This window comes from Balaenoptera musculus, chromosome 8 (genome assembly GCF_009873245.2).
Source record: "Balaenoptera musculus isolate JJ_BM4_2016_0621 chromosome 8, mBalMus1.pri.v3, whole genome shotgun sequence".
NCBI classification, from domain to species: Eukaryota; Metazoa; Chordata; class Mammalia; order Artiodactyla; family Balaenopteridae; genus Balaenoptera; species Balaenoptera musculus.
Window position 1 is genome coordinate 95,634,524 of NC_045792.1, and position 23,865 is coordinate 95,658,388.

The 23,865-nt window shown below is 42.1% G+C and overlaps 1 protein-coding gene across 1 annotated transcript in view; it reads right to left on the reverse strand.

Moving 5' to 3' along the window:
- The window catches only part of AMBRA1 (autophagy and beclin 1 regulator 1), a 147,576-nt gene extending 124,573 nt beyond the window's left edge, over positions 1-23,003 (reverse strand). Inside the window, 8 exon segments of the mRNA XM_036859626.1 lie at positions 17,865-18,418; positions 18,420-18,902; positions 19,173-19,319; positions 19,870-19,936; positions 20,911-21,083; positions 21,724-21,907; positions 22,431-22,489; positions 22,869-23,003. Coding sequence (XP_036715521.1) covers positions 17,865-18,418; positions 18,420-18,902; positions 19,173-19,319; positions 19,870-19,936; positions 20,911-21,083; positions 21,724-21,907; positions 22,431-22,489; positions 22,869-23,003 — 1,802 coding nt within the window.
- Positions 23,004-23,865: the final 862 nt, after the last annotated feature.

Sequence of the window (23,865 nt, forward strand, 5' to 3'; positions counted from 1 at the left end):
ACGAAGGGAAACTGAATAACTAATATATGAGGCAAATCCATGCTTTAGCTTTAGAAACAAACTGCAGTTTAACTCATCAACTTGTGTCACTTATTAGCTGTGTGACCTTGGGCAAGTTCATTAACCTCAGCGTCCAAATTTAATGGGAAATGCCTATTTCACAAGGTTGTTACGATTAAGTAAGAACATAAGTATAGTAGCCAGTACACAGTCTAATAAATAATGATTATTTTTTTCTTCCCTCGATTACAATTCCCAAAGTACCTGCAGGGAACACCTAGCCACCCAAGTCACTATGCCTACAAAGGTGGTTTCCTAGAAAGACATGTGTTGAAGAAGGACCGGTACTATAAAGGCAGAAACATGGGTATCTCAGCCCTAAGAATCACATAAGCCTCACCCAAATAAACCAACAAGAGCAGTTAGTCAACCATCCACCAATCTGGCTATTGGCCCATCCAACCACTGATTCAAACCACAAATAATTATTGAGTGTCTATTATTGGGTATATATTAGTACATAAAATAGATATGGTCCCTGGAGTAGCTAGTATCTGAAGATGGACTCCGAAGAATCATACTTCTTGGTATTCTTGCCCTTGTGTGGTCTCCTCCCACACTGAATCTGGACCAGCCTGTTAATTGCTTTAATCAAGAAAACGTGGTGAAACATTAAAAAAAAAAAAAACGTGAGTTCTGGGACTAAGCCTTTTTGAGAACTGACAGCTTCCAGTTCCTCCCTCTTGGAACTGTCACTTTTGGAAGCACTAAGTAAGCCACCACATAAAAAGTCTGGTTACTCTACTGGAGAGGCCACATGGAGAGAGGAGCCCTTAATAGGCCTAGCTGCTCCAAATGAGCCTCCAGATGACTCCAGAGAGACCCCAAGCAAGACCAGCAGAACTTCCCAGCTGAGCCCAGTCTACCCAAAGAACAATGACAGATAATAAAATTGTTACTTTAAGTCACTAGTTTTGTTTTTTGGTTGGTTATGCATCAGTAGATGAATGAAATAGTTCCTGATCTTCTAGAACTTTCAAGCTAGTTACAACAGCAGCATTAAAAGTTAGTTTACAAGGGAAACTCGGCTACCAAAACAAAACACCAAACAAGACATTTGGAAAGCGACCTTAAACAATAAAACTCAGTGCAAACTTGCTCACTGTCCAAAGCATGAGGTCTTGGTACTGGTCAAAAGGGTGAATGTCAATTTAGAAAGACTTTCTACTCTTTTCTACCTGTCTCAATCAGGCTCTCCTTCTTTTTGAAACACACTTCTGCCCTGGATGGCTCCCTCTCAATACAGAAGGTGACCCTAGAATTGGGGAAACTAAGGCTATTTGTACTCCCTCTCTTATCAAGAGGCAAACAGTTTCTTTTGCACAGATCATTATAATAGAATGCAGGAAAAATGAAGATAATATCCCATTCCCTTGCTATGGGCCAAACTACTTTCTGTATTATTGCACTTTCTAAAATAGAATCTCATTCCATCTGCTGCAAGTGACTAATGGGAGTAACTGGCACTAGCCCTATCACAATAGCCATTCCTTACCCTTTCTTTATACAGCACCTCACATTTTTATGTACTTGGTTTACTCCAATTTCACATGGTGAGATTTCATAGATAGACCATGAAGACTGAAGTCCAAAAACAAAAAAACAAAAAAACACGATACTAACAGATACAAAAGAAAATGACCTGTAGGGAATGTGTCATGGCAAAAGGAGTTTTTGTTTGCTTTTTGGGTTTTTTCTGTTTGTTTGTTTTTTGAGCAGAGTAATAATGGAGAAAGAGAGAAAAGAGCTGGCATTTCTTGAGCATCTAAACATGTAAAAGCAACTGATGCTTAACTCATTTAACCTGCATAACAACGATTTTATAACTGAGGTTCAGAGAGGATATTTAATCTGCCCAGGGTCACACAATAGGGCCAGAATTTGAATCCAAAGTTGCTCAAATCCAAATCCTTCTATTAGAATACATTACAAGAAAAGAGGGGGAACCTAAGGAGACTATGAGAGTTAAAGTAACACTGCATCACACACGGGACAGGAGCAAAAGGAAGAATAAAGGTGATGGATAATGCAAAGGAATTTAAGTACACTACAGAGATTTAAGGAGGAGGTGGTGGTTGCGATGTTAAGAGTCCCTGGGTGGTCTAAAACAGTATTCTCTAACTTAGTGCATATCAAAATCATCTGGAGAGCTTGTTAAAAACGCAGACTGCACACCTCCCACCCCAAGTTTCTGATTCAATAGGTCTGGAATGAGCCCAGAAACTTGCATTTCTAACATCAGCAGGAGATGCTGATGTTCCTGGTCTGAAGACCACACTTTGAGAACCACTGGCCAAAGATCGCACGACAAACACATTCTGATATATCTACACCTCTGTCTCTCCCTCTGTCTCTCTCTCTCTCACATATACCTTACCCCGTCCAAAATAGTACCATCTAACACAGCTGTCAAATTTAGTTGCTCTAGGGGGGACTATAAATTCAGCAACTCTTTGTAAATGAATTATACTTCAATTAAAAAAAAAAATTGGGGGCTTCCCTGATGGCGCAGTGGTTAAGAATCTGCCTGCCAATGCGGGGGACATGGGTTCGAGCCCTGGTCTGGGAAGATCCCACAGGCCGCGGAGCAACTAAGCCCGTGTGCCAAAACTACTGAGCCTGAGCTCTAGAGCCTGCGAGCCACAACTACTGAGCCCACGTGCCACAACTACTGAAGCCCACGTGCCTAGAGCCCGTGCTCGGCAACAAGAGAAGCCACTGCAATGAGAAGCCCATGCACCGCAACAAAGAGTAGCCCCCGCTCGCTGCAACTAGAGAAAGCCCGCGCGCAGCAACGAAGACCCAACACAGCCAAAAATAAATAAAATAAATAAATTTTTAAAATTAAATTAAATTAAAAAAATTTTTTTTTAAATTCAGTAACTCTGTTAGGATGACCATTACAGCAATGGTCCTTTGCCTTCAAGGAGCTAACAGAAAATGACCAGCCCAGCTTCTGCCTCAATTTTGAGAACTCAAAAGAGACAAGCATAAAAAGGAATCAGAAAAGCATGCAGAAAAGAAAGAGTGCTAGACTTCTGGGAAAACACTAGACTAAAGTTAAAAAAAAAAAAAAAGAATTCCTTCTTGTCTTAGTTTTAAAAGGGTTACATCTGCTAAAAAGAAAATTAAGAAAACAATCCTACTTACAATAGTGTTGAAAAGAATAAAATACTTAGGAATAAATTTAACCAAAGAGGTGGAAGGTTTGTACACTGAAAACTATAAAATACTGCTGAAAAAAATTAACAACACAAATAAAAAGAAAAACATCCCATGTTCATGGATTGGAAGACTTAACATTGTTAAAATGTCCATAATACCCAAAGCAATCTACAGATTCAAAGCAATCCCCATCAAAATCCCAATGGCATTTTTTTCTTTTTTTTTTTTTTTGCAGAAAGAGAGAAAAAAAAAAATCCCAAAATTCATATGGAATCTCAAAAAGAGCTCTGAATAGCCAAACAATCTTGTGAAAGAGGAACCAAGCTGGAAGCCTAACTTGTCCTGGTTTCAAAACATATTACAAAGATATAGCAATTAAAACAGTATGGTACTGGCATAAAGACAAACATATAGACCAATGGAACAGAATAGAGAGCCCAGATATAAACCCTTGTGTGTATGGGCACCTTTAACAAGGGTGCCAAGACTACACAATGAGGGCAGGACAGTCTTTCCAACAAATGGTACTGGGAAAACTGGCTATCCACATGCAAAAGACTGAAGATTGTCCATTATCTTATGCCACAGATAAAAATTAACTCAAAATGGATTAAAAATCTAAACATATGACCTGAAACTGTAAAACTCACAGAAGAAAATATAGGGGAAAAGTTTTATAACATTGGAATAGGCAATGATTTCTTAGATACTACACAAAAAAACCCACGGGTAACAAAAACAAAAACAGACAACTGGGACTGCATCAAACTTTTAAAACTTAAGCAAAGGAAACAACAGAATAAAAAGGCAATCTACAGAATAGGACAAAATGTCTGTAAGCTATTGATCAGATAAGGCGTTAATATCCAGAATATATAAAGAACTCCTACAATTTAATAATAACAACAACCAAAAACCCAATTAAAACATGGGCAAAGGACTTGAATAGACAGTTATCCAAAGAATATATACAAATGTCCAACAAACATATGAAAAGATGCTCAACATCACTTATCAGGGAAATGCAAATAAACCACAATGACATATCATCTCATGCATGCTAAGATGCCAATCTCCAAAAACAAAAAACAAAAAAAACCCAAACAGAAAATAACAATGTTGGCAAGGATGTGGAGAAATTGGAACTCTTGCGCACTGTTGGTAGAACTGTAAAATGGTGCAGCTGCTATGACAAGCAGCATAAAAGTTCCTCAAAAAATTAAAAATGTATGACCCAGCAATACTACTTCTTAGTATATATCCAAGGGAATTGAAAACAGAATCTTAAAGAGATATTTGAACACCCATGTTCATTACAGAATTATTCACGTAGCCAGGATATGGAAGCAAACTAAAGGTCCATCCACAGATGAATGGATAAAGAAAATGCGGTATATATACACAACTGAATATTATTCAGCATTTAAAAAGGAGAAAATCCTGTCATATGCTACAACATGGATGAACCTTGAGGACATTACGCTAAGTGAAATAAGCCAATCACCAAAAGACAAATACTGCATGATTCCACTTATGTGAGGATCTAAAGCAATCAAACTCACAGAAAAAGAAAACTGAAACATGGTTGCCAGGGGATGGCGGGAGGGGGAAATGAGAATTGTTCAATGAGCATTTCACTCTTGCAGGGAGAAAAAATTCTAGAGATGTGCTGTACAACTATGTGCATAGACTTAACAACACTGTACATTTAAAATTTAAGAGGGTAAATTTATGTTTTTTTATCACAGTAAGAAAAAAGACCCCCAAAATAGGTTACATTTGCCACCAGAACAAAGAAAGGAAAGGATAAAAGCCACCTTGCTGAGGTGAAGTGATCCAAGGAGACAGCAGGGAGATAGAGGAAAACTGAGAAACGTATATGAACATGTGTAGGGGAGGAAAAAAGGAAAAGAGGCAAAAAGATTCAAACTCATACTCTCTGATGCAGCAAAGGAAAAGAGCACAATGTTAACAAGCTGCAATTCTCCTTCTATGACAAGGTCATACTTTCAGCCTTTGATTCCTTTATTATTACAAGTTTCTATTCTGGCTCTAACTTGATTTTAATTTTCTGGCGGGTGACATCCTAATCAATCGGCCTTTTCACTGAAACCCACCCCTCTGTCCAAGGCACTCTGCTCACGGGGAGAGGTGCAGACATTCTTGTCCAAGATTTCACATAGTTCATCATGAAAGGAAGGTTACTTTCATACTGCATAACCTGACATGACAGAGGTCTGCTCACTAAACGGTGTCCCAGCCAGCAAATAAGCTTGGCACCCCCACCTTCTCTCTTTGGAAACAAAGGAGGAGTTTATTAATTGTTGCTATTAAAAATTCAGGCAGCTTTTCAGGTGAGGGGGCTGTCAGCATGTCAGCCTACTGCCAGCAGGGGAGCCCTTTATGCGTGAATTAGGCAGGATGGGTGGGGTAGAGGAGAGAGTACTGCCATGTCCAGTGCCTCCCCCTGGTGGAGACAAGGGGTAGTGAACTTAAGAAGACTTTTTTTTTTTTTTTTAGAATTTAAATATTTTATTATATAAAGTTATACCCAAAATTGTGCTTCATTTTTTCACTATATACTTTAACTCGAGGACATTTGTAAAAGCAGTACACTTCAGAAATCCTGGAAGAAATTCCACTAGCTATAGGCTATTTAAATACTGCTTACAGAAAGTATTAAAAAAAAAACAAAACAGGGGAGTACAAATGAACTTATTTACAAAACGGAAGTAGAGTAACAGATGTAGAAAACAAACTTATGGTTACCAGGGGATAAGGGCGGGGGGGATAAATTGGGAGACTGGGACTGACATGTACATACTACTATACATAAAACAGATAACTAATAAGAACCTGCTGTATAGCACAGGGAACTCTACTCAATACTCTGTAATGGCCTATATGGGAAAAGAATCTTAAAAAAAAAAAGGAGTGCATGTGTGTAACTGATTCACTTTGCTGTACACCCGAAACTAACACAACATTGCAAATCAACCACACCCCAACAAAAAATTTTTTTAAAAAGTATTAAAGGAAGGCCAGCACCATATAAACAGCATACACTTAAATCAAAGAGATGAATGCTTAACATACAGAGTAATGTTTTTTATTCACTGATAAACTAAAGGTTCATTTCAAGATGTTTCTCTTGTATGCTTCATTTGTTTAATTAGCAAGCAAAGCCCTGAAGGTGGTGACTTCATCTAGTCCTCAGACTCGGATCCATCTTCATCTTGACTAATCTGGAAGTAACGAAGTTCGTAAGTCTCCTTGTCAGATGCAACCACACGAAGCCAATCACGAAGATTGTTCTTTTTAAGGTATTTCTTGGTAAGGTAGTTCAAATACCTTTTAGAGAACTGTTTCTCAGAAACAACTGTGATTTTATTCTTGAAGCGTTCAATGTGAACGACATTCCCAAGATTTCCAGTTTTTCCATTCACTTTAACCCTCTCCCATAGAAACTGTTCCTATTTTAAAACAGAAAAAATGCCACAATAGGGAAGAAAACCCTAGATATTCACTAGGGAAGGTACCAAAATTTCCAGAATCAAAACTTCCATCTTCTACTGGATGAGTAAGGTCCAAATTAAACATCCAGGTTGACTTCTTAGGCTTCTTGTCTTTCTTCAGCGCCATCTTGCACGCCGGCCGCGCGATCCGAGAGGAAGACCTTCTTGAGCTAATGAATGCAGTGGTAACCAACACAAAATTGGAATTAAGCAGGAAACGTAAATGGATGAAGTCAGCCCAGTGCAGACTAAGGCACAAAGAAAGTCCACGCCTTGACTAAAGGGGCAACAACTACTCAACTCCTGCTGATTGTTATTACGTGGGAATGTAAGCCAGATCTAATTTTTTTTTTCAAGAGAATCCAGAAATCTGGATTTATCTAGAAAAAACTGAAATTTTTAGTGACATTGTGAGGGCCAAACAAATGTACCTGAAGGTTATTTTGCAATCCCTGGGCTAATGTAACAGGCCCACCTGCTAAAGCCAAATTTGCTCATGTGAACACATTGTCAGGACTGCTTCCAAGAAGGAGCAGATGATGTACTGGATCCTCCTCCTCCCCATAAATATATAAGAAATCCTAGAGGAGGAGGAGAAGCTACCTGCACAGCTCTAATAGGCTGGGACCAATTACAATAAGCAAAATATATTATGCAAACAGAACCCCATACACCTGGTGTTATTGTCTTAGCAAAACCTCCAACGCATCCTTTAGAGCACTACTCTGAACAGATAACAGTAGAGAAGGGGATCTGAAGGGGGGAAAATGAGTACATGGGAAATTGCTCCAAATATATTTGCAGTACACATAGATCCCACTGTAGTCCCTGTGGCACTCCAACACTCTGAGCTGACAGAAGTGATTACATATTTTCAAGTTCTCAGTGAAATACAAAGCACACAGCCTGCTCTACACCATTCAGCCCCAGACAGAGGGATGATGGGGGATAATTTAGATTAGCCCAACAGGTGTTAATTTGACCTGCAGTGGGGGAAGGGCTGCCTGTCAAGCACACTGCCTGGAGGACCTGGAGGCTCACACCCTCCCTACCACCAGGGCAAGCCTCCTCACTTGCAAACAATTCCCAAGACAGATACATAGCAAGGTTAGAAAACCTTGCTTCAGGGCAGAAAGCAGAGGAAAGCAGAGAAACTTCATGCACTTAAGCCTGCTCTTAACTGTCAAAGAATCTTACAAGAGCCAATACTCAGGACATCTAGTCCAAAGTATAGAGAGAGACAACAAATGCAGGGGTCCCCTCCCTACGTCTTCCAGGGCCCTCCTTATCATAATGCCTTTTATTACTATAGTACCCAACTCTCTTCCATTCCAAGTCATATTCACATAAAGCAGGGATTGGCAAACCATGGTCTGTAGGCCAAATCTGGCCTACTGCCTGTTTTTGTATAGCCCATGTGCTAAGAATGGTTTTTATATTTTTAAATAGCTGAAAAACATCAAAAGAAGAATATTTCATGACACGTGAAAATTATATAAAAATCACATTTGTGTCCGTAAGTAAAGTTTATTGGCACACAGCCATACTTATTCACTCACCTATTGTCTATGGCTACTTTCGTGCTACAATGGCAAAGTTCAGTATTTGCAACAGAGACCATATGGCCTACACAAAGCCTAAAATATTTACAAACTTGCCCTTCACAGAAAAAGTCCTAGTCACTGAAACAGAGGATACAACCAGGGATCACACTCAGAATTCAGAGGCTCAAATACAGAGTGACTTAGTTGGGCAGATGAGCAGAGAAGGGGGAAAAAGATTAATAGCAATGGTACCCTCTCTTCTACTCTACCCTCACCCTCATATTGCCAAAGAGAGAAGTGGGTTTTCTAACTATCCCCGAAAACAAATAACTTAAATATCTAAATGCTACTGCCTTATGATGGGGCAAGAAATATCTGGACTCTCTCAATCATTTAACAAGGCCAGGAAGACTAGGTGGCCCAAAGCCAGTAAGTAAGTGAATGTCAAAGATGGAACGAAGTCTCCCTCATACAAGGCTACTGGAGAAGAAAAGTACATGAACACCTCCAGGTGGCATATGTTAGAAGTCCTTCTCAACCTTGAGGATCAGATTCCTGAAAAACCCGGTGGTAGGATTTACAACTAAGAAACGTAAGACCTTATGGGAGGGGAAAAAACACAGGATTAGGAGTCCTAATCTATGAAATTATGAATATCTATGAAATTATGCTCACTAAAATAGAAAATATCATTTTATACATTTTAAATTAGTAATAACGAATACAATTAGTTTTCACCATTAACAATGTTCATACTCTTCAGCCCCAGCAACTGTAGTTCTGAAAATTCATCCTCCTCTAGAGACACCTGCACAAGTACACGAAGATGCTACAGCATTGTTTGTGCACACAAAAACCAGAAACAATACAGATTCTATCAACAGAGGACTTGTTTAATTATGGTGCATACAATTGTTGGAATACAATGCCATTGTTAAAAAGAATGTAGCAGATCTATACACATCAACATGGAAAAATGTCCATGACATATTAAGTGAAATATGTAAACGGTGGAAGAGTAGATTTAGTATGATCCCATTTTTATAAATAAAAAAAAGTGCTTTCATTTGCAGAGAAAAAATTCTGAAGTTAACACACAAATTGCTAACAGTGGTTAGCACTGCAGAGGACATTCACTATAGATAGATAAATCACACATTTCTGTTTGAATTTTTACAAATGAATTTGTATTCGTTTTGTAAGCAGACAAAACAGGCAACTCAAAATTCCATTTATGATACCTTGCTGACTACAAATTTTTCAGGCTCTCCCTTCCTCACAGTTTTAATAACATGCTGTCATGGTTGGGGGATGGGGGTGGCTTTGTTGCAGATAATATGCCTGCCAAGAGGCTTTATTTCTTTATTTGTTTGGCAACTCTTCATCCAAACATTTAAGGCCCTTCTAATTCTGACACAATCACTGACTCCCGCCTTCTGGTTTTCACCACAGAATCAAGACACAAATTAATCTAAAAGTGTGTGATGTTGGCCTAACTTTAATTTACCCTATTTAGCAGAGCCTCTTCAGTCTATTGTCAATCAGCAGCCACATGATCCTTTTAAAATATAAGATCATGCTACTCCACTTCCCAAGGCTTCCCAAATCACTCAGAGTAAGATGTAAAATCCTGTAAATATCTTAGAAGGCCTGCATAGTCTGGTCCCCATTACCTCTCTAACTTTGTCTATCACTCCACCCTTCACTGTGCTCCAGCCAAGCGTTTCAAGGATTTTGCATTTGCCCTTCTCTGCCTAGAATGCCCTTGCCCCCAATGTATACAGAGTTTACTCCCTTACTTGCTTGAAGGAAGGAAGAGGTGTCTGCTCCAATGTCACCTTACCAGACTTCCTCTGATGACCCTATTTAACACTGCAAACTTCCACCCCAGAAACACCTACATTTTCAAATATTTTTCTCCATAGAATTTAACACCATCTGGCATACCAGATATTTTATTTATGTGTTTATTTTCTTTCTCTCATTAGAATAAGAGACTTCTTGCTGGTACTTAAGTAGTATATAGTACACAGTAGGTTCTTAGTAAATATTTGTCAACCTTATGAATGAATGAATCGATCAACCAGAGTAATTATTTCACCAGCCCAACTCCCAGGGTTGTAACAAGAGCCACGCTCCCTCATAGGAGCTTCCTCCTTTAAGGCCTGGGTTTATCTTCCACCGGCTTCCCTTACTCTTAAAACTAAGCTGCTTAATTCTGCCATCAGCTTTGTCTCCTTTCTGATTTCTCAATACCTGGTTCTCTCTTTTCCCAGAAGGAACAAGTCATGATTTGCCCATCCACATATTAAATTCCCTTGGTTAAGGATTCCTCCCTATTCTTTGTCCTCAAATCCCAAACTTCCAAGTAAAACCTCAAAAGTTAGGAAGGGCTTATTTCAATTTGAATATCAAAAGACAGCGAGTCCACCAATTTTGTGGGGGCATAAATAGAGGTAAAGCAAAACTCGTTCTTAATATAAGGATTCTGCCCCCTGGGGCGGGGGGAACAAACTAAAATCATTTCAAATCTAAAAAAGATTCATTCTAGGGCTTCCCTGGTGGCGCAGTGGTTAAGAATCTGCCTGTCAATGCAGGGCACACAGGTTCGAGCCCTGGTCCGGGAAGATCCCACATGCCGCGGAGCAACTAAGCCCGTGCGCCACAACTACTAAGCCTGTGCTCTAGAGCCCGCGTGCCACAACTACTGAGCCCGTGCCCACAACTACTGAAGTCCACGTGCCTAGAGTCCGTGCTCTGCAACAAGAAAAGCCACCGCAATGAGAAGCCAGCACACTGCAATGAAGAGTAGTCCCGCTCCCTGCAACTAGAGAAAGCCCACGTGCAGCAACAAAGACCCAACGCAGCCAAAAATAAAATAAATTAAATAAATTAATTTTTTAAAAAAAGATTCATTCTAATAATGCTCGGACCCACAAAATGAAAAAAGATGAGAACCTATTTTCCTCAATCCCCAATCATCCCGTTTCTAAGCAAGTTCAGTGAAAGCTTTCCACAGAAACTAAAAGAAACATAAACCACCAATGGGAAATAGAACCGTCACATCTAATTTGGCTTATTCACATCTAATTTGAACTTTATCAAGTATTCCATGATTGAGACTGCAGAGAGTATTTAAGAAGAAAAAAAACAAAACAGAAGCACGGACTGCCAGAGATATTAAAATCACTGAGATGCCAAGCCAAGACCAACAAAATGGTCTCAAGAGGAACCTGTAGATGATGCTCAGCAGTGTGCAGGCCCTGAGTCATCGGTGGGAGCCAATATGAAGGACAGCTGACCAGGTGCATTAAGACTTATTACAGCCCTCAGCAAAACCAATACACAAGCTAGAAACATGGCTCAATGGTGAAACAGCAGAGAACAAATTTTAGGTCACCTGAGCTCAAGTTATAGAAGGTGTCTACCACGTACAACTCTAGTTATGCCACTTCATTTATTCAGCAAGTACTCATTGAGCCAAAAACTCTCTAGAAGACTAAGGATGTGATATAATGATTTTTTTTTCTCTTTTACTAAGGAAGCCAAAAAGGATATACACTGCATACTGAATCATAGAGGATGTAATTTCAATTCCATTTGTTCAATATAACTAACATTTATTGAGCACCTACTATGTGCCAGGTAGTATTCTAGGTACAGTAGGGATACAGACACAATCACTGCCTTCAGGGTGCTCACTGTCAAAAAGAGAAACAAATATTTCTCTGTCATGGGTGCAATACTACAAGGAAGTATCTATATGTAGTACACAAACAGCAAAGAAGAGAAAGTGATCATTTGGGGCAATCAAAGAAGGTTTCCCAAAGGAAAAGGGGACCACTGTGTTAGGTTTTGAATAATAAGCTGAGTCTACTCCCCATCCAAAGAAACAGGGAGCGATTTTAGATATATAAAATCCTGTAGACTCAGGTCAGTGGCACAGAAGAACTAGTTGAGATAGAACCTCGTCTATATTACAATCATGCTGAGAAGACTGGTACTTTCCTAATTTCTACTTTGCCTTCTCCCTCTTGTGGACCTGCGACTAGCCCCATGGACATAGTCATTCATGCATTTCCCTCCATCAGCAATATTCTGCTGTAGCTCCAGGGAGAATCCCCACGTGACTAGAGCTGAGGGATTGAGGGCTCAAGCAAGTTAGCTGGCCCATGAAGCCTCAAGAGGTTTCAGGCTGCTCCAACAAAGCAATTCCCTCACAAAAGTCTTAAAAAAACACAGAAATCTCGGAACTTCCCTGGTGGCACAGTGGTTAAGAATCCGTCTGCCAACTCAGGGGACATAGGTTTGAGCCCCGGTCCGGGAAGATCCCACATGTCGCGGACTAACTAAGCCCGTGGGCCACAACTACTGAGCCTGCACTCTAGAGCCCACAAGCCACAACTACTGAGCCCACATGCCACAACTACTGAAGCCCACACACCTAGAGCCCGTGCTCCGCAACAAGAAGCCATGGCAATGAGAAGCCCCCGCATGGCAACGAAGAGTTGCCCCCACCTGCCGCAACTAGAGAAAGCCAGCGTGCAGCAACGAAGACCCACGCAGCCAAAATTAAATAATTAAAAAAAAAAACATAGAAATCTAATGAGGGCTTTCAATTCTAACTTTCGAGGTTCTGGGTCAAATTTTATGCTTGTAACCATGAATGTCTTCCCCAATCTTCACCTATCATAAGGGAAAAGTACAGATCAAGAGATGTCTGTTCTCAGAACACACTTGATCTTAGTAAATACTTCAGACACAAGGCCTTGTTACCTATCTGGAGAAGAAATGCAGTAACAATTTTAGTTAGGGAAGATTTAGCCCAAATTTGATTCCCCAATTGTTGAGATTTTAACAGTGAACTTCCCTAACTGGGATCACTTTAAAAGGACTAATCAGGACTTCCCTGGTGGTCCAGTATTTAAGACTCCATGTTTCCAATGCAAGGGGTGCGGGTTCGAGCCCTAGTCGGGGAACTAAGATCCCACATGCCTCGCGGTGCAACCAAAAAAAAATTTTTTTAAATGATAATAAATAAAAGGACTAATCAATGCGGTTCTATGGCAAATAACTAAAACAGTGTTTCTCCTGTATCCCTAGAAACATCATGTTGATTACATTTACCCAGTGACAATAATTACAAATGATCTATCAGAGCTCCAATTTTTTACAAAGAAAGTCAACTGAAGAGTCCCCTCAGGCAATGATCTACAGGAGCAATAGAAGTTTTGTGTTTTTTTTTTTTAATCTATCTATCTATCTATCTATCTATCTATCTATTTATTTATTTATGGCTGTGTTGGGTCTTCGTCCCTGTGCGAGGGCTTTCTCCAGCTGCGGCAAGTGGGGGCCACTCTTCATCGCGGCGCGCAGGCCTCTCACTATCGCGGCCTCTCCCTCCGCGGAGTACAGGCTCCAGACGCGCAGGCTCAGCAATTGCGGCCCACGGGCCCAGCCGCTCCGCGGCATGTGGGATCTTCCCAGACCAGGGCTCGAACCTGCGTCCCCTGCACCGGCAGGCAGACCCCCAACCACTGCGCCACCAGGGAAGCCCCGCAACCGAAGTTTTGACAGAGAAAATTGATGTGTGAAAGCACTAATTTCAAATGAAGAGGAGGAAAGAGTGCCCTCTTTAGGATCCAGGAGTTTGACTCCCATCTTTGCTACAAGCACCTCTTTAAAAAGTCACTTCCCCTCTCTGCATCTAAGTTTTCTCATCAATTAGAAAAAGAGACAGAGACAGACAGACACTGGACTAAGTAAACTCTAGGTTTTCTCCAGTTCTAAGATGCCATTTAAATAATTTTCTTTTTTTCCCTAGTACCACCCTTTCAAGGCCACAGGGACCCTGCTGCAAGAAGCCCCAACACCCTCATTTTCTCCTGCTAAGTCCTGGGCTATCAGACCCCAAAAGAAGCTTCTCATGGTGAAGCAAAGGGCCTGCCATCCAAGTTATAAACTGTAACCTGGAGTCAGACTATATAGAGACAGTCACCTTCCACTGCCCAGAGGCAAAAGGAGATAAATCGTGCATCACTGTTCAGCAACATGGAGCTACACTGAAATACACACTTTTGTTTCATATTCTCACTATCTGAAAACACTATAGATTATATCAGCAACACCAAGGATCAAAACATGCCTCCTTAGTCCATCTCCTACTACAAGGCTGAAGAATAAACCCCCTCCCTTCAAGGAGACGTGCACACACACAGTAAGGACACCTTCTCTTCCCTGCCAGCCTAGCCCAACAGTGACACCTGCTGGGGAAATCCAAGCAAGGCCGCTCATCAGCCAGAGAACACGGGACCTTCAGAAGGTGGTAGGAGATGCCGATTAACACAAGTATATATTAGTGATTTATACCAGAATGCAGCCCCTCAGTTTATGAGGAAGTGGTGGCCCTTCTTTAACGGGTGTGCACTTAGAATATTTTACAAGATATCTCATTTTTGAGTAGGCTGTAAACCCTCGTGGTACACCTCATTCAAGCTCATCTGAAAAGCAACTCCATAAATAATGTAACCACTGGATTAATATACTATTTTACAATGAGAACTGTGCATCTGTATATTTTAAAATTTAAAAAACGTGTGTGTGTGTATATATATATATAATTGTTTACAGCAAGATGACAAGGGACTTCATTTTCTACAACATAACATTTCTAAATGCTTGAACTTTTTTATTTAAACCACAAACACATACTGCTTTTTGCCTACAAAAAATTCTGATAGATCCTTAATAGTTTCTGGGTTTTAAATGGCCTACTTTATTAAGAAGTGACTATTAATATATTAGTCACACGTGGCTATCTACATTTAAATTAGTTAAAATTTAAATGTAGTTCCTCAGATCACACTAGCCACATTTCAAATGCTCAATAGCCACACGCGGCTGGTAGCTACTATACTAGATGGCACAGATATAGAACATTTTATTAGACAGAATTGCTCTAGAGAAACATACTGGAGTATTTTCAGACAAAATTATATGATGTCTGGGTGGGTGGGAGTGGGTAAGGGATACAGACGAGTGCTGAAAATTTTTGAAGCCAGGTGATAGGTATATGGGAGTTCATTTACACTACTTTTCTTTTAATTTTTATATGTTTGAAGATTTCCATAACAAAAAGTTAAAAGAAAAGAAAAACATAAAAATGGTTCACCTAAAAATGAGATTATCACTTTAAGAAATACACCATGGGGACTTCCCTGGTGGCACAGTGGTTAAGAATCCACGTGCCAATGCAGGGGACACAGGTTCAAGCCCTGGTCAGGGAAGATCCCACATGCCACAGAGCAACTAAGCCCGTGTGCCACGACTACTGAGCCCGCATGCCACAACTACTGAAGCCCACGCGCCTAGAGCCCGTGCTCTGCAACGAGAAGCTACCACAATGAGAAGCCCGTGCACTGCAACGAAGAGTAGCCCCCCCTTGCCTCAACTAGAGAAAGCCCACACGCAGCAACAAAGACCAAACGCAGACAAAAATTAATTAATTAAAAAAAAAAAAAGAAAAAAGAAATACACCATGGAGGGCAGCCTAGAAAAATCTTTAGTCATGCACACTGGAGTTCAAATCCCCACTCAGCAACCTACTGTGTGACCTTTAACAAGAAACTTGACTTCTCTGAGCCACTCTTTCCTCAACTGGAAGATGGGAAATTTCATACCTGCCTTGCACAGAGTTACTGTGGAAATTAGAAATAATTAAGGCAAAGCTAGAACACAGTAGTAGGCTCTCAGTAATTGGTATCTCTAATTATTATCAAACAACAGAGTTTGTTTTAAACAACTCAGGTATTTCTCAGAACAGCAATCCATGAAGAGGTCCTGCTAGAACAGAACGGACAGAGGCTGACCACAAACCCACTGATGCTAGTGAAACAGGCACTGGTAGGCTTTTAGAGCAATGACTGAAGACAGTCCTTTATGGCTACCTTTAATAAACTTTCTGAATGCCTACTATATGTCAGGCACTATGCTTGCTACTGTCTCACCTCTCTTGACAAAAAGGAAGAACAGAGTCTCAGGCTCCTGATATGGGTCATTATGCAAGGCAAAGTATTCCAAAGCTGGGAATTTAGATGTTAATCCAGAACTGGCCTCAATCAAACGGGCAGAGTAACAATCTCAGCTACCTCGTCTATCTTTCATATCTGACCAAGTCTCCCTGTGTTCACGTTACCGCCCTTAAGTAACTTCTTACTATCCTGAATTCATCATGCCCTTTCCTCCCTTAGCATGTGCTATACCCCCAAAATAAAAAGGTCTTTCCCTTTCCAAATCCTACCCATCTTTCAAGACTTATTCTTGTAAAGCCTTCTTTGATGATCCTTCCCTTTCTCTGAAATTAGACTACATTTAATCTCAGTCCCATACAGTGAAGCATTCGGCTCCTTTACATTTTTTATGTAATTACATGTAAATAAGTCTTGCCTCTACAACAACACTGTATACTGCCAGTGGGCAAAGACCAGGTATTATACTTCTTTTGTACTCCTGACAGTGCCTAGCCCAGTGCTAGAAAAAAAATATAATTCAACAAATACTTATTAACTGGGTAACTCTCTAAAGCATTCTCCCAAAATAACAAGTACATTATGTGCACAATCCATATTCCCACCCTTGCTAGAAGCTTATGTCAGAGAAATTTCAGATGCTTCAACAGAGGATGTAATGCAGAGCAATATGCTGTTTGGATCCAACAGGCATATTCTGGGAGTTGGTGATTATGCTAGATTTGACCTTTACAGAATTACAGAAAGAAGTCCCTAATAAATCAAGATAGATGCGCACACAGCCATACACGGAACATGTGGTGGGCGATCAACTACACCCACTCTGTTTCTTCCATGAAAGAGTTGCCTGGGATGCCAATCCAAGTATGGAGAGGCCTTCCTTCTATGAATTTCTTCTTCTCCACCTCGAGGTGAATGTCCATCTGGAAGATCTACTCAAAGAATCTTAACTAAGCAACTAACTTGCTGTCCAAAAAATATATACCTCTAAAAAAAAAAAAATTTTCCTTGACATATATACGTACTATTTTCTTTTCCTTCTGTCAAGTTGCAATGTTCCAAAAGATATGGTTTAAGAATTTGTCCAAAGCAACACAATCAAAGACCCAATACACTAATCTGTCCCAAGCAGGGTTCTCTTTTACTACTTTTTCCTAGTCTCTCTGGGACATTTTGTCGTTTCACAATAACCAGTCCTGCACATACAATCCTTGGAGAAGGCCAAAAAGCAGAGCAGAGGAAGTCAACGGTTTTACCTCCTCATGCCTCTCTAACCTCATCTACAACTCTCCTCCAAGGCTAAACGTCACATGAGCTTAGCCAGAAAAGGAGCAAGCAGTCACCTGACTCACACTGCCAGGCCTTATCCTCTTTCCGCCACCACAGCAAGATTTTCCAAGAAGATGCAATGGGAGCTAGGGAGATCAGAACCAGATGCATGATGCATGGATCCCAGATGCTCCAGATCCAGCCACAACACCCACAGGACTGAAGGAAGAGATATCAGGAGGAAAGTAAGGGATACAGGAGAAGACAGGAAAGCATCTGCTCACCTCCTGAGTGAATCTTCCTCGGAGCTTTCCTCAGCCATATCCTGATGTAAGGCCTCCTGCGACACAGTTCCAGATCTGCTGGACTGGGTGTAAATTCGTTCCCAGTGGCCTGTCTCCTGGTTGAAGGCCACCCCCACAGTCCTCTCCTCCTGCGGGCTAGCAGAGCTGCTCAACTCCAGCCTGCTGGAGCTCGGTGTTTGGCCCTCAGTCCGCTCGAGAGGTGGCAACTGGCTGCCACTCGAGGGCATGCCCTCAAAGGTACTGGGGACCTGCCAGGAGGAGTTGGCTTCGCCAGAGGAGTAGTTGGGTGCGCTTCTTTCCCAGCGCAGGGTATCGTTGTTGAAGGTCAGGAGATTGTGGCAAGCGCGGCAGCGGTTCAGGTGGCCACGCGACAGGTTGGAGTTGTTCTCGCTGCTGTGTGGGGTGGGCTGGTGGGAGGGGCCTGGCCTCTCGGATTCAATGTTATTGTTGAGCATTTCCTGGGCCTGTTGGGCCTGGGGCGCTTCCCCACTCAGGCTCTGGTCCAGCTCCTGAAGCCGGTCATACTCCAAAAAAGAAGCGTCTCAGGTCACATTGAAGCTCATGGCGAATGCTGCCCGAGTTGTTTTGGCTGGAGCCATTCCCTCCATCTGACTCAGCTGCCAACCCTGAAGCTGGAAAACCCCTCCCTTCTGTGGCTGAAGTGTACACAGATGCTTGAGAGCCACCTTCCTGCTGTCTCAGCACAGACAGCAAACTCACCGAAGAGGCACTGGTCCTGGGCGGGGGCATGGATTCCGCCTCAGAGCGGGAGTTCAGACTGAGCACTGTCCGGGTCCACTCAGATCCTGTCAGCCCAGGAGCGATTTCTCGGTGATACCTAGAAGGGTGGCTAGACAGAGGGCCTCCCAAAGAGCGACGGGTGGGACCCAGACTGAGGTTGCGGAGCGTGTTGCCGGCAGTGCTGCTCTGGACTGTACTGAAGGCAGACGGCCGGTTCAGGAGGCCCTGGTCCTGCTGCGCTGATGAGGCCTGCTCCGGGGGATGGAAGGGCTCGGTCTGTACAAAAGAAAAGGAAGGGGTAGTAGCCCTGGCAGGAGCAGGGGGGACACTGTCCTGGTGTGGCAAGAGGGAAGGAACTCGAGTGCCAGAGCAGCGGCTGCAAAGGCACAGGATCCCAAGGTGCTGGCAGCACTCGGCTGTGGGGTAACTGACCCGCTGTCGGAGCCGGATGTAAGCGGAAGTCCTGGGACGCTCCGTGGAGGGCTGAGGGGGAGGCGGTGGGGGTGAGGGGGTGGCAGAATCTTGCACTGTGCTTTGCTCTCCCACCTGGATGCCAGAGGAGCGGGAGGACAGCATGTGCAGGAAATTGTGGAGGAGAGGCGTCCGGCGCACGGGCTGTGACTGCAGGAGGGCACGCTGACGGTAATGCGATAATTCTGTTCCGTCCATGGGGATCTCTGGTTCGTCATCACCCTGCAGCGTGGACCAAGGTGGGGCAGGGGCAGAGCCAGGCCGTTAGGTAGAACTTGCAGGTAGATCAAGAAAAACTACTGATAATCATCCAAGGAAAACCTTTCTAGAGAGGCAACAACTCCATCCTTGAAGTACTGAGAATTAACTGGTTCCAGATTCAGAATCATCATATGGTATTAAATTATTCACTTCCAATTAGCAACACTTCTGAACGAGTACAGCTGGCAAACCAACTCTGTTACAAAAGGCATTTCCAGACATGGAGGCAGTAAGGGGAAGCAAAACGTCAACCAGCCAGAGGCACATGAATGACAAGTTATCCAACACAGCCTGGTTACTTCTACTGGGACGATCACTCAGGGGTTTCAGAATGGACTCCCCCGTCACGATATGGCTATAACTTTGAATACAGTCTGAAGCTAGTTTTTAATCTTGACTGGAAAGAAACACTTGGACATTGAAAACTGAAGTCCAATATAATCAGAATTAGAGCACTAGTTGAGAAAATAACCCACAGTTTAGACAGAGTTGGAACTGCTGACTAACTTACCTGCTGATTAGAGGGGTTAACAATTGCTGTGAGTAAGTAGTGTCCAAGAGGATCAAATCTCACCAGACTGAAAGCACAGAAGAAAGGGACAGAGACACAGAGAGAGAAATTATGTTAACCGAGAAGAGGAAACCTGTGAGAAAACGTCTGGAAATCATTACTGACAACTGTGGAATCACCGAGGTATCCACTTAATGTTACAGACTTCCAAAACTTTCAAACAGATTAAAATAATAAAGCTCAATACTTCTTCTTACATCCTCACACTTGCCAGAATAAGGGAATACATATCGCAAAAATAATTTCAAAAAACACCTGGGCTTCCATCCCAGGAAGCAGCTACATTAAGCACACAGCTGCTCATGTCTAAGAGCCCATCATAATAGTAAAGCAGAGAATGCTCCCATACTCTGCCACAGGTTCAGGTCTCCCCTCACACAGCAGCTACACTGGCAAGAAGCATGAGTGCTGGTGACAAGGAATAGTCTCAGCATCAAGTGACATAGCTGAGGCTAGAAAATTAGCTAATATCCAACTGCGATACCAAGAGGACCAAAGGAAAACAATGCATTGACTTTAATTCAGGCAATATGTGCGCTGATTTTGATGGCTAAATATGTAAATATCTACTAGCAGATTGGATACATATCTACATCTCCACTTTCCATTTCCAGAAAACCAGGGATAAGCAATTTACCCACCAAGCTACCCACCACCTGAATACCTTTCAGGATTATAAAAAAAAAAAAAAAGGCTTTATACCAAACCAGATAGCTTTGAACCTAAAACAGATTCTAACAGTCATAGTCTACAGAGACCAGAAGATGAGGCCAATAAGGAACAGCTGAAATGAACAATATGAACTGCTTCCTGGCTGATTAGCCAGCTGCTTAAAAAGTAGGAAGACCCATAGGGATAACACCCTGCCCTGAGCAGGGATAATACGGAGATAATAATCTGTCTCCTGAGGTGAAAGCACAGGTAAATGCTCTCTGCCATGTTAATCCTACACCAGACGTTGCTGGTGGGCAAAGCACTCACCGGACCCGTTCCATCTCACTAGCTGTCTTCACCACGGCAAAAGGCTCCCGTCGACTCCAATCCCAGAAGTGGATCTCATTGGCAGTGGCAATCAGCAGGAGCTGAGCCGTAGGGTGGAAAGCCAGGGAGGCAATGGCATTGTTGCTATCTGTGAACCAGCTTTCACTGCCACCCTATGAATGAACAAATCCCAGACATTCTTAGGTTACAAGCTGCCAGCAGACTGAGATGTCAATTTCAAAAAAAAAAAAAAAAAAGGGTCCATTTAACATAAAATGACTACTTGTAGGGCCTACTTTAAGTATGTCCTCTGAAAACGACGTACAAAACCAGTGATCTGGCAGTGTCACCAACTTTATCAGAAAAACATTACTGTCAGCTCAGTTTTGTCATCTACAATCCATAAGCAATGAGCACCCGCACAGCTCCTGTTTCTGTAGCCTGTGAAAACTCAAGCTTGGTGCATGACATGGTGCACAACAACCCACTAGCCAGTCACCAGGACAAGGAGCACATTGCTTTGACGATCATGATCAGAATACAGTACAATCCTTGATCTAAAACAAGAGAAATCCATCCTGAAGACGTCTTAGAGTGTCCTGTACTATGTCACAATGGGCAGACAGTTAAATAGGGTGTTCATCTTAGAATGGAGGGCTGTCGGCTAGACTCCCTATCAGTAAGTAGGCAATGATTACTGAGTAAGTACTCAGATATAGTTCTAAGAACCTGGCTAGTCTCTCCTCCAGCGTTAAGAACCCAAGGGTAAACAAGTCTCTGCATTTAGAATACCAAAGAAAAGGAAACACTTACGTGTAAATCCCAAATCCTAACCTCCCCATCTAGGCAGCCAGAAGCAATAAGGCCTGAGATGGTGGGATGAAAAGTGACACACCATGGAGTGCGGCGGTGTCCAATCAGAGAGTGAACACACTTGCCTGTCTTCACCTCCGTGATATAGATATTATGGTTTACATGGGTGGAGGCCAAGAGAGTCCTAGGGAATCAAAGAGGAGGAAGTAAATGTGAAGCATGTGGGAGGGTAACAAACTTTATCAGCTTTGGACAAAAAATGAAAATTGATACTTATTCCCCATCCCAACATGAAAAAAACTACGCCTTGGGCATTACAAACAACAGAAACATTCTCATCTTTAAAAGCTTTTGGCTTCTCCATTCTGTCCCCAGATGACACATAACCCCTTCAGAGAATATTTTTTCCAGCAGGGAAACTATCACACTATTGGTGGCCTATATCACACAGGCAAAGGATTCTTATTGAGAAACTTTCCAAGTTTTGATCCTCGACGTTCATAGATTCCTTTGCTTATTCCCATTATTTTTATGGTTAGCACTGCTCATCTACTTTCTTTCCCTTTCTGATAACACTGGCAAAGCTCTGTTCATTCAGTGCTTCAAAGAGCCTTTAGGGATTTGACTTGGAAGATCAAGCTAGGCCAAATACAGAGAAAGCAATGCTGTCACAAGTCTCAGGTAAAGTTTAGGTAAGGACTAGGTACCTGTCTGGGCTGAAGGCCAGTAAAAAGGTAGAGCGTGGACTATCCGGCAGTTCTACTCTCTGAGAAACAAACAAACAAAAGTTAAAATACATTACTTATAAACTATGGCTCACTCTATCTCAAAAGCACCAAACCATTCTAGACTAGTATTTACAGTGTAAGCTTAAAAACTGGAGACAATGATCAAGCTACAAATTGAGAGAGATAAATCTAAATTACCTTCAGGAAAAGTATCTAGCTCTAAATAAAAATGATATTTCTAGCCCATTATGCTTCCAAATTTATTAAAACCTCCCCCCCACAAAAAACCAAGTTAGATATATCAATTCTCCTACACAAAATAAATTGTACCCCAACTCTATGTCATTAACCCATTCTAAGGCCCCATTCTACCGTCACCACTACAACTCCTATGTGAAAAACACCCATTTTTCTCACCTTGCCCTCCCATTTCATCCACCGGGTTTTATCTTCCACCAGCTCCTGCAGAAGTCGCTGAGCTCCAAAGGTCCGAGTGCCCCGTTCTCGCCCCCAGAGTATCCGGACAGCATTCTTCTCTGGAACAACCTTCATGGTCCTCAGTAGCCACTGTCACACCAGGCCCGGGAAGAGAAGGAGTGAGCAATAGCTCTACACGCTGAAGCAGCTAAAATGAGGCCATTCAGGTCCTTGTAAGTTGCCTTCATGGAAATCTAAGGTATAGACATTAACGTCAAAGAACATCTATTCTGCAGTCAGAGAAGGTTCCCACTGCAAATACGATTCTAGCTCAAAGAGGAAAGTACTGTTCTTTTCATATTTAATGACACCTTCTCAGAAAAGACCCTTCTCCCAGAACTTTTCTTCCAAGAATATTTCATCCTTAAATTCCTCCCATATCCTCCATAGCTCAGCCTTATATCTAAAGAACAGACCATCGTCTAAAGGAGTTATTCTTTTTATCAGGCAGTAAGAACTTTTTTACTAACCAAAAGGTCTAAAACCCTGTCAAAAACAAAACAAATCACAACACAATACCTGCACTCTGGGGACTTCCCTGGCCGGACTCCGTGCTTCCAATGCAGGGGTCACAGGGTCAATCCCTGGTCCAGGAACTAAAATCCTGCATGGCACATAGCACGGCCAAAAAAAAAAAAAAAAATCTGCACTCCCCGCTCTGTGCCAAGCTGCTTCCCTAGTTGCTGGTAGTCCTCCTTATCACTTGGGCAGCCTCCAAACTAAAGGACAAGTAACCGATTTTAAAAGGCTATTACTTAAGGTATGGTTCTTATGCAGCAGCTTCAATTCTATCTCCTACCTAAAAGCAAGTGCACAGAACCCCTTCGAGGTACCTTTCTCATTCTCTTTTTCTCTTCCCCACTCAAGTTCCAGAATAGAGGACAGAGGAGGAAAGAAAAGAAAAAATTTCGATTCCTTTTTCTCATCCACTGCAAGC